This window comes from Saccostrea echinata, unplaced genomic scaffold (assembly GCF_033153115.1).
Source record: "Saccostrea echinata isolate AGI-Se365-2 ecotype Australia unplaced genomic scaffold, CSIRO_AGI_Sech_v1 ptg000003l, whole genome shotgun sequence".
Taxonomy (NCBI): Eukaryota; Metazoa; Mollusca; class Bivalvia; order Ostreida; family Ostreidae; genus Saccostrea; species Saccostrea echinata.
This window is the reverse complement of record NW_026889752.1, coordinates 7,717,504-7,729,494: the sequence shown is the minus strand read 5'-3', so window position 1 is coordinate 7,729,494 and position 11,991 is coordinate 7,717,504. Positions and strand designations below refer to the sequence as shown.

Sequence of the window (11,991 nt, the reverse complement as noted above, 5' to 3'; positions counted from 1 at the left end):
AACCGCGTAATGTAGAAATTATATCTTTTTTTTCAGAGCGACTGGGGTCATTTTAAACGTCATTTTTGTAATTTTGATATCGTTATGTATATACTTTCTTAATCATTGATTGCCTATATCTCAGTAAATAATATGAATATTTGAATCAGACTTCATATATTTCTATAAATAATTTGCTGTAAACTATCATAATCCGTTGAAAAGTATATTTTGATAACTTCTACCTGAAGGACCTCTTTCGCATAGGGCGGCTTAAATGTAGCCACTTATTTATGAAAAACTTGAAAAGACAACAAAATATTTAATCATTTAGAGATTGCTAATGAAAAGAGAAAAGACACATATTAAGTAAATTACATGCTCCATCTTTCCGCTTAGAAAGAATAGAATAGAAGTTGATGTTTATGTATTCTTTGTGGCATCTTACAAGAAATTAAAAAGCCACGCTATCTAAATGACTGAGAAAAAAAATTGATCTCCTGTGCCATTTTCATTGAAAGTTTGAATAAATTGTTCTTGTTTCTAAGAATCTTTCTCTCCTAAAATAACAACACTCATATCTGAGGATGACGCAAGCGTAATAACTCTTACACTGGAGCTGGTAAAGTTTTCAAAATTTCTTTACGTTAAAATTTCTATATGACAACAATATAGATAATTCCTATTAATCTCTATTTGATTGATTTATGTATAAATGGATTACTAGTACACATAAAAGGAAATTGGCTAATAGCTTATATATGCAACTGAGTAAATATTTGCTCCTCAAAAGTACTATTTTCTTTTCTTCTTTTTTTTTTTTTAGAAATCAGAGTAGAAAGCTTGGAGTGATTTAAAGGGTAAAATATCAAACGATGGAACAGGAGATTTTAGACCCTTTTTGTGACCCAGACAACCCCAAAAAAGTAACGTTCAAGGAAGTCGAGGCAGCTTCAGATATAATTAAAGATGACCTCCTGAGCCCTTGTGTTGTAAGACATATATATTCTATTCTATATACAGTCGAGCTTCGTTCACCCAAAAACATTTTGTTCTTTTCAATAAATGGAAGACAAATCGTCCGTTTCCCAAATAAAAGGCGTCTGGATTAACAAGGCTCCACTGTTTCATTGATTCTCTCTCTCTCTCTCTCTCTCTCTATCTCTCTCTCTCTCTCTGAGACAATATTTTGTTTGCATATTTATGGTTCGTATTCTATTTTAAATATGTATATCATTAATCTATTGTGCATTTTTCCGATGTATTATTGCTTTCTGGTCTGAAAATTAAGAAAATGCTTCAAAGGATATTTATCTTATACTTCTGAAGGAAGTATAATATTGTAATCATCTAATATTTTGGCATATAACCAATTTTTTATATATATTTTAGAAATCTAGAATGTCTGAAATACTGAATTTGAAAGAAGTTTACTTCAAGAAGGAATTTCAACAGCGTACAGGGAGGTAAACTCTGTTTTTAGTGCACTTGCACTGTACACTTATATTTTGATACTCACATTGCAATTTCAGAGTTTATTATGAATATGAGAATTTTCTTTAAGGATGTTCTGATAATTTATTTCAATAATCAGATCATTTTTTTTTCTGTTTTAGTTTCAAAGAAAGAGGAGCAAGATATTCTCTTATGAAGCTAACTGAAGTAAAGCAACATTTTCTTGCATATCTATGCAATATTTAGATAAAGATAGTTTCCCTTTGCACGATCTATGAATTGCAGATTTATTTATATTCATTTGTGTTTTATAAATAAAAACTCTTAAAATGGACTGCAGTATAATACATAAATGATAAATTAAATTACTGCAAATATTGTTAAACATTTTTATTTTCAATTCTCTACAAGTAAATGTTTTGTTCTCTTTTTTTAGTTATTCATTTTTTATTTGTTAATTTTTATTTTTTTATTTATTTTTTTTTTTAATTTTTTTTTTTTTTTGACAAACTTATTTGCAGTAAATCATGATGTGCAAAGGATTCGTTACATGTATAAAAGTTTTATCGGTTAAGTTTCCAAAAGGATTTAACACCAAGAGGGAATGTACATCTCTTGTTTGCTGTAATCTCATTATAGGCCTATTTGCTCTAACTGTGTTTTACTATATACCACAGGAGCAGCAGAAGAAAGGAGTTATAGCGGCCAGTGCCGGTAACCATGCCTTGGCTCTGGCCTACCATGGCTATTGTTTGAACATCCCAGTGACCGTGATCATGCCAACCATCGCACCAATGATGAAAGTACAAGCATGCAAACGTTACAAAGCTACGGTCAGAATTGAAGGCCATGATATTTCAGAGGTCAGTTAACACTTAATAGAATCTGAAACTTGTGAGGAAACGGTGGCAATCTATGTCACTATCCGGAAAAAGAGGATCTTATTATGTTGTTGTTGATGTCATTTGCAAATAATAATTCCTTATTGATGTTACAAAGGAAAATTAAAAATGAACAAGTTTAGAAATTGTTATATATCATGATTAATTGATGTTATTACTTCCATACTTTTTTATACTTCATCAGATATTTATTTGTTGAATTGACTTTTAGAGATTACAAGAAGTGCTTCCTAGCATGGGAGTGTTTGAAGTATAATTTAAAGCAACTCTTAAGAGTTTCTGAATGAATGCAGTCCTACGAAATAAAATGAAATTTGGTTGTCAGTTTTGTTTTGAATATATGCTATTATATTTTTTCCTGCACTTCACATTTATCATTTTACATATTTCATAGATGTCATGAGAATGTAGATCTAAAGTATCATAAACTGTATATGGAGAACTTCCTTTGCTTTGCTTTGTTTCTTTACAAGACTTCATTTATACTTGCCAATAAAGTCCTTAAACTATAGTTGATTGTGTTCTTCAAATCCAAAATCTGAGGATGAATAATTCATTGAACTGAATAAGATTGATAAGGAAACAACATTTATAACTGGTTTATTAATCATCTTTTAATGTACATATTATTAGATGTTAGAAAGACCGATGAAAAAAAGTCCAGGTGTTATTTTTCGACGACGAAAAATGATCCACGTTCATTACTGTATCTTAAATATGGAGATAACGAACAGTATTCAAGCTCATAAGCCAATTCAAACTAGGACAGAACAAACACGGACTAAACCTCAGAGGTGGGACCAAGTGCCATGGAGGAGTGAGCAAAATAATGTCGATTATAAAAATGGGCACCAATGTTCGTAAAAAAAAAAAAAAAACGTTCCATCACCATCAATATATGCAAACTCTAGATGTACTTTGGCCGATGTTCTATATTTGGTCTAGAAAGTTATAAGATGAATTTCTGTTTTGTTTTAAATTTCAAACTATCAAACCAACCTGCAGGAAAGAAGTTCTCTACTCATTTTCTTTTTTAACATCTCGATAAATGAAAGTATTATGATTCTTCGTTCAATTTTTGTTTACTCTTAGCTAAAGGCGTTTTGTTTGGATAAATTTTAGGGTCATTAATTATTACTTAAAGTCATAGTGATTTTAATTCTTAACCTGTATGTACTATTTACAATAAAATAACACTGGAAATGTATGCAACAAATACATGTACATACTTACATTTATAAGACTTCTTCATCCAGTTTAACTAACTAGGATGTACCTGTTATTAATCAGGATTTTGAACAACACAAAGCAATATAGATGGTGTTTTATGATTTGGTATTCCCCTATCTTATTACAAATAAAAATGTAATTTAAAGTAGCTTTCAGTGATGTTCTCTGGCTGATTGGTTCAAGAAAAAGATAGGAAAAACATACTAGATAAAAAAAAAAGCGGACACAGGTCCTAAGACCATAAGAGGAGAACAGACTTAAGCCAAAATTTCAAACTAATGTTTCTTTTGAAATAATACTGATAATTTAACAAGATTTGCATCATGTGTCTATATTTAGAAATAATGCAAACCTGGAAATCTAAAAACATATATGTATACAATAAAAACCAGAGATATTAATTTTCAAAGTTTTGAAATAAGTTTGTTCTCAATTTATGATCTTAAGGCCAGGAAAAAATGTCGCTTCAATAGAGTTAGCATGTAATTAGCATTGTATTTACAACAGTGATTTCATTTCATTTAAAAATTTGTATTCTAGGATATAAATTGTTCTTGGATTTGCCGCACTAATTTGGCACTTTATTCAAAAAAATTGGCACTTATTTTATTTTTTGTTTTCTCTCAGTCAAAAAGGTATGCACAGAAACTGGGTGAGGAAAAGGGATTAGTTTACATAAATGGGTATGGTTCATATTATTGAATTTTTCAATTGATAATAATAATAATAATAAGAATAATGCATAAGAAAAAGATCGATAAAAATAATAATTCTAAAATAAATTTTCATTGTTCGCTTGATTGTGTACATTTTACGCATCTTTTGTTTCAACTAGCTATGACCATCCTCATATCATAGCCGGACAGGGAACAATGGCGTTGGAGATCGTGAAACAAGTCCCTGATTTGGAGGCGGTCGTCATACCTGTTGGCGGGGGAGGACTGATTGCGGGGGCTGCAGTGGCTTTGAAGCACCTCAAGCCAAACGTCCAGATCATTGTATGAATGACATTTAATCAACTTTACTATACTTTACTGTACTGTATTATACTATACTGTAATGCACTGTACTGTACTATATTATACTAAGATAGATAATACTACAGATAAGAACAAGATTGGATGCAATTTGTTTTCCTTTAAAATTAACACAAAAATTGTGACTGATGTGAGATGAAAGAGATAATACCTAATTATAGTATTGACAATTATTTAGGGTGTCGAAGCGGAGAGATGTCCCAGTTTCTCAAAAGCAAGAGAGAAAGGAAAACCAACAAAAGTTGAAGTGATCTCCTCTATCGCTGATGGTAAGAAGTCCGTGATTTTTGCTAATTTCATAATAAAAATTATCAATTATAATTTTAATTTAATTAATTTCATACAAATTAACAGAAGCCTTAATCGCTTTGCACTATAAAAACTGACCAGATCATTGTTATAAGGTTTAGCTGTGCCAACAGTTGGTGTGAATGCATTTGCAACAGCCAATGAATTGATTGATAAAATGATTACAGTTAAGTAAGTATACATATAAGATTTTGATCTTAAACTAAAATGACTAAAACTACTAGAAATAATATCAGATAGATTTTAAAAGAGTGAATTAAATTTAATTTCTAGGGAGGAGAATATAGATCTAGCAATTCTGCGTCTGATTGAGATCGAGAAAGCTATTGTTGAAGGAGCAGGAGCTGCAGGATTGGCCGCCATTATAGAGGGGTTACTTCCGGAACTGGCTGATAAAAAGTCTGATCATTAAAATAATTTAAAAAAGTGTTGCTGAAAACCAGTTTTTAATATCGCATGACAAACATCTACGAATTTTGCGATTTTGCGTGTCTCTATCGTTTCTCGCAATTGTCTCTTTCATTGTGTATTTATGTAGAATATTACCTAAGTCACGAAAATTAGTCGTCGTTGATAAATTCCGAGCTGAAGTATTGCAATTAAAAGTTGTCGCGAATGATAGCTGATTTACAGTCACTGTATTATTTGTTTTTAACTGATATTTTGTATGCACTGGTATTCAAATGCAAAATTAATCATTGAAAAGTATATGCCCAAAATTTGGACTAGCTAAATGTATAGATGAACATATCTTACAAAGATTGATTGAATACTTCAATTACATCAAATAGGGTGGTCGTGGTACTGTGTGGTGGAAACATTGACACTCCAGTCCTGGGTCGTGTGATTGAACGTGGGCTGGCTTCTGATGGACGTTTTGTTAGATTCAAGGTGACTGTGACAGACAGACCTGGAGGGATTACTTATCTAATTAATCTATTGTCAGACCTAGGAGTCGGGTAAATATACAAACTGTCATTAATTCATTTATGTGCCGTGGTAAGAGAAAGATACAATAGATAAAGCAAGGGAATGTCATAGAATTTTCACAGTGTTTGAAATCAGTTATATTATCTATATCTGAGATGATATCCAAGTCATCTATTATCATGGAAATTGTAAAAAAAAAAAATAAATCATTTTTTATTCATTTGCAGCATCCATGACATATTTCATGAGAGAGCATGGCTGAAATCAGATGTATTTTCAGTACAGGTAATCAAGAAAAGGTTAAACACAACTAACATGTAATTGCTCTCAACATTACTCTCTGGATATTTTACACGAAGTCAAAAATGTAAAATGTGCGAAGATTTTCTTCTGATATTTCATAAAATCTGCTTCATGTTTTATATTCTAAATGACCTATATATATAATAAATCATTATCAGGCCATCTTTAAAAATGATTGGTTGCCCACTCCCGGCCGCCGGCTAAAAACGACCCGACTCAAAACCTTTTTGACCTCCAGGAAGCAATTACTTTTTATGCATTCCGGAAAATAGATTTTAAAAATTCAACATTGATGTTGAAATATTCTGGGGAAAAAAAAATTGTCGCCTACCTACCGACCCATTTTTCCCCCTGTGTCGAAAAAGGGCAACTAAACATTATTTGAAGTTGGCCTCAGGTTAACTGCCTATTTAAAGACTAAAATTGATAATAAAAATGATTTTGCAGGTGAAGTGTGTTGTAGAGACGAGAGATAAAGCTCACTCAGAGGAACTAAAAGCAGCTCTCGAAGAAAAATATAAAAATGTGGAGTGGCCACAGATGTAGGATTGAAAGCGCATGTGACAGTTTTGATTGTTGTAAATTAGACTCTCGTAATATAATATATATCCATGGCAAATTTGAAGATCTTTTCAAATATATTAAGATAGAGTTCTTACCTGTGATGCTTGTAGTTTTACGTAAAATAATTCAAAATCTGAAAGATTATTGAAATTTTGCAGTGACTGTATATTGTATACATGTTAGAAAGGTGAGGCGCCTATTTTTAATGAATTAAGATTTTTATTTTTTTTTATTTATTTATTTACTTTTTTTTAAACATAACCGGTATTTGTCTCTGTAAGTGCGATTTGAAACCTCATATTAATTTGGATTTCATTTCCTTTTCTTTAAAGTGTTCCAGAACTAGTAAGAATATTTTTATTACTGCCATATATATGCTTTTTATGTCCTGTTTTAAATACATTTTGGCTGAACAGTTTTCACTCTGGAATTAACTTGTCCTATTATTTGTATTTAATAGCCAAATAGGATTTTTATTTTTGTAGTTTGTGAGTGATGTTAAAAAGCTACGCTTTATTAAAGAAAACATATTTATATCTTGTTTTATTTCCTGCTCATTATGTTTGTTACAATGAAATTTCTACACGTTCGAGGGATACAGGTACACTGGTAGTTGACGTAAAATTGCACTTTAGGGCATATGTTACAAACAATTTATTGCAAATGAAAGCATGGATTCGTATATATATTTTTGTACTATTTTGTTTGTATATAATGCTCATATCAAATTGATAAAATATTAAGAAATTGTAAACTTTCCTTCATGTTCGAAATTTTATTTTTCTACCATCACCTCTAAATATAAACATCGTTTAAACACTTTATAGACATTATTTAGAAACATGTAATGAAATAATATAATTTATGCAGCCAAACCTGTAACTACAAAGATGTAGTTATCAAGTTCCTGATAAGAAAGGTTTCTTTGTAGTCTTTGTCCTCAAATCCGCTGGCTCCAAAAGGACGTTATTTATTCATTTTTTATAATAAATTCTTTATGTCATATATATATATATATATATATATATATATATATATCTATATATCTATATATCTATATATATATATATATATATATATGACATAGAATTTTAGATTTCTATAATAATAATGTGTTAGTAGTATAAAGTCCGTAATAAGTGGCTATACAGTGGAACTAATGTTTGAAAGATCAATGAGGAGAACAGTGACCCTGGCCTAATTATACCAGACTACCCCCGAACGAAGAATTGGAAAATCCAGCGACGTCAATTCGTTGGAGAAAATATAGGGGACAGAATACAAAAATCAACTTGTGACCTCACTCTTATGTTTTGAAGACCTCCATTACTTTTCAGGAATGAAGAGTTGCAATTTACATTGAAAATAGTGTTTATTATGTACAAATTTTCCTTCCCGTGCCTCTACCGAGGTAAGAACTTACACAATTTTACAAAGTTATATTTTCATATTAAGAAAAAGTGTAGCACTTCTGAGAGTTCAACTCGGTGCCTTTTCTTTCGCTGTGGGACACTCATCACCCTCTATTATCGAAGCTGTTGAAGTAGAGGGGATTTAAATAACTACATAACACTCATCGCCATATTCTCTCTTTATATGAATTAAATACTACAAATAAGTTAAATATATATTTAAAGTGTATCTTAAAAAAATATGTCTTCAATAAAAATTGACAAACAATAATTGCAAGCATTTAAAACAAAGATTTTAAGCGGGTCAATATATACAATGTACGTGATCCTAAATGGTTCTTTTGATTTCTTTTTATTTCATACTGCAGTGGGAACCCTTTAAAGGCCGAACTGAACAAAGTTAACGAAGTAGTAAAAATATTCAAAAAGTGTGCAATCTTCTCAAAAAAGATTTATAAATGAGTATGTTGTATCGTTGTGAACGTGAAAATTTACATTCCTGACATTTTTTTCTTTAATTTTAAATAAATTTCTTTACACCTATTCAAACACTGTATATTTAAGTTAGAACCAGTTTTTGGCAAATGTGTATTTTCCTCTAAACAACGGTTTAACTACACAAACATGTTTCTTCGGAACAACTTTGTAAGATATTACAACAAAAAAATGTATAATAAATGATTACTAATTGAACACTGTACCATTTCCACTTATATTGCGAAGTACAGAAAACTGAAATATAAAATAACTTTTCTGCTTATCATGCCTTACCAGTCACTAAAGAATATGATCTATTTACAGTCTCGCCAAACTTCCCAAGAACTCCTCGAGTGATATAAGTTGATGAAAGCCAAAAAAAAGGAAAGGTTCCAAATATAGTCGTTGCGATCAAATATTGGAACAAAGTTTGCTATTCACAATTTAAAAGTGAACTGCATTTTAGAACGCTGTTCGTATTTCAGAATTTTCAAATGCATAGGAAATATGTTTTTTGGGTTTGGTGTAGATGCTTGTATATATGATATAAAATTTTTCTTAGGTTACTTGAAGTGCTTTATCGATTGGATTTTAATTTAAAAAAAAAAGAACACAATTAAATATAATCAACAACGCAATGCTTCACACTGATCTGTTATGTTTATGTAATTTTACTTTATCATCTCCGTGTGTTCTAAATCCTTGTCTGTAACTATGCTTAGTTTTCAGATACGCTCTAAATTTTTGGGTTCAAACTCCTGTTAAATATAAGTTCGTCCTTTATAAACAGCAGGAATTTTTGACACTCAGTGGTATATCTGCAGTAATTTGAGACCCGGCAAATGAGTCTCAATAAAAAAGAAAAAAAAGAAAGAGAAAGAGAAACGTATTTTATGAGAGAAAAACCCTTTCTTCTACGGAGCAGTAATGGTTTGAATAGTGTAATGTACAAGAATACATGGGTAACTAAATTCCTGTCACTCGTATCGAGACGGTAGATAATGAAGGGAAAAATTACTCATGCTTATTCCGAAAAATCTAACGTTTCCAGGCTTTTTTCAACGATTTTTTTATCTAACGTGCCAGGTAAAACATCAAACTCATTAAAAAAAACTGGATAACGCCAGATATTTCGGACTAATTTTGGCTTACTGCTTTTCTTGTCTGTAAAACTTACATCTAAACAGTAAATATGTATAAGAACAGCTCTCATTCGTAGTTTTGCCGAAAAGTTGTTAAACCTTAAAAATCTCATAATTTTAAAATTTGCAAACATCACATAGACACATGTTTAATATTTTCGCAGTATCCTTTTGTAAGAAAAAAATTTAGAAATAATTCTTACCACTATTCGAAAAATAAGCAAAACCTTTTAATTAATCAAAAGCGGGAATATGTCGATTCCCTCGATTAACAACCATACATGTTGTATTTCCGTGTAATGTTAGAATTAGAGTAAATAAAAGATGCACACAGATGAGGAAACTTATAGATTTCTGTATGCAAGTATTTATACGCTGAAAAAATGTCTGCTCTAAATTATGAAAAATACACTTTAATGATGAAAAATTATCATCATATTTTTTTACCCAGAAACAGAAAATTTGCCATTTTTGGCGAGGCCATTAGCACTGTATTCGTCTAAAAAAAGTACACACGCATTTTTCTCGATGTTTCTAATGCCTGTATCAAAACAAATTGGTGGATATGAAAGGTATGTTTAGCATCATACAGTCCCTGAAACGTTCTACTTTCCCATTTTTCCGTTCGCTCACCGTTCGTTCACCGTTCGTTCAGCGTGCGTTCACCGTTCGTTCACCGTGCGTTCACCGTTCGCTCTCCGTTCACTGTTTTGCGTTCACCGTTCACCGTGCGCTCGCGTTCACCGTTCACAAAGCGTTCAGCGTTCGCTCTTCGTTCCGTTCACTTTGCGTTCACCTTGCGTTCACCGTTCACCTATCGTTCAGTTTTCATTGTCATTCGGAACTCCGAAGTGAAAGGACTTATCTTTTTGTAGTTAAGGAGTTACAGGTTTTTTTAATTTATTAACTAACATATCGTATTTGAAGAATAATCATTTCATGAGGAAAAATGTCTACGATGTATATTTTTATTATTCTAACTTAGCTGTTAGGTTATTTATTAAATTACTCTGGAAAATAAATGTTGTTACAAACACATTCTGTACCTATGTAGAACGATGCTGAAATATTAAATTTTACTAAGGGCAATGTGCAATTACTTCAAGCACTGCAACATTTTGTTGTTTTGTTAAAGACGACAAATCGTTAATGGAGATATAATTATTCAAGTCAAATAATTACGCAGCAAAATTACGAAAATATTTATTTCTAATACGTTTTTTTTCAATTACTACAGAAAATATAATAGAACTAGTTCTGAGAGTTATACATAGTACTGCGGATATCCTGTCAATTTATTATCTTTAGAACGAATTAAATTGATAGTGTGGTTAAAGGAAATATTTATTTAAAATGTAATGCACTACAGAATTTCTCTACTGTAATATGTAAAGTCTATAGTTATAGAGAAAAAAAATCTTTCTTCACCGTAACTTTATATGTTTGCCATTCGATATGATTAATACCCTCCCCCCCCCCTTTCCCCCTAAATCGGTGACTTAGTCAGTACCGTATTTTCAGAATATTTTAATTAACATTAAAAAAAAAAAGCTACGGTCTTTTTTAGAACAAAAATTTCAGTCTCAAAACAAACATGCATCTTAAAAAAGTCACAAAACAATAGTAGATCAAAATGTACACGTGTCGGCGGTGGTATTTGAAATTGGCAGAGAGTATGTTTCACATTCAAGTGTTAATGCCCAATGTATTTACTAATTTATTATTCAAATGTTGGAATCAAATCTAGAAATGATAATAATAAATGTTATAACTTGTTGGAAATACTCGCACTTCGTCTTCGATGTGACGAAACTTTCACACCTGCACACCTGCACAGTGTCGAATGATTTTGATTGACAGGACAAGCACGTGGAGTTCGTGTGAACTTGAAGCAGGAAAATAAAAACAAGAGGCCCAGGGGCCACATCGCTCACCTGAGCACTATGGCTAGGAAAAAGCAGAAATCACTTCAATCTTGAAAGGTTGAAAAGTTTAAATATAAAAGTGGTTGGGGGGGGGGGGGGTCAGGAATTGAACAAATTTGAATCTACATTATCTGAGGATGCTTCCATTTAAATATGACCAATCATGGCTTTGCTGTTCTTGAGTAGAAGATTTTTAAAGATTTAACCTATGTATTCCTATGTAGAACTTTGATCACCCATTGTGGCCCCACCCGACCCACAGGGGTCATGTTTGAACAAACTTGAATGTACACTATCTAAGAATGCTTCCATATAAATATGACCAA

The 11,991-nt window shown here is 31.4% G+C and overlaps 1 protein-coding gene across 1 annotated transcript; it reads left to right on the top strand.

Moving 5' to 3' along the window:
• Nucleotides 1-854: 854 nt before the first annotated feature.
• LOC133178548 (L-threonine ammonia-lyase-like) lies at nt 855-6,727 on the top strand. The gene is made up of 12 exons (XM_061313252.1): nt 855-971; nt 1,372-1,445; nt 1,596-1,641; nt 2,112-2,297; nt 4,194-4,249; nt 4,402-4,564; nt 4,782-4,872; nt 5,008-5,083; nt 5,186-5,311; nt 5,704-5,871; nt 6,070-6,127; nt 6,593-6,727. The coding sequence occupies exons 1-12, from the start codon at nt 855-857 to the stop codon at nt 6,689-6,691; spliced, it is 1,260 nt and encodes a 419-aa protein (XP_061169236.1). The 3' UTR covers nt 6,692-6,727.
• Nucleotides 6,728-11,991: the final 5,264 nt, after the last annotated feature.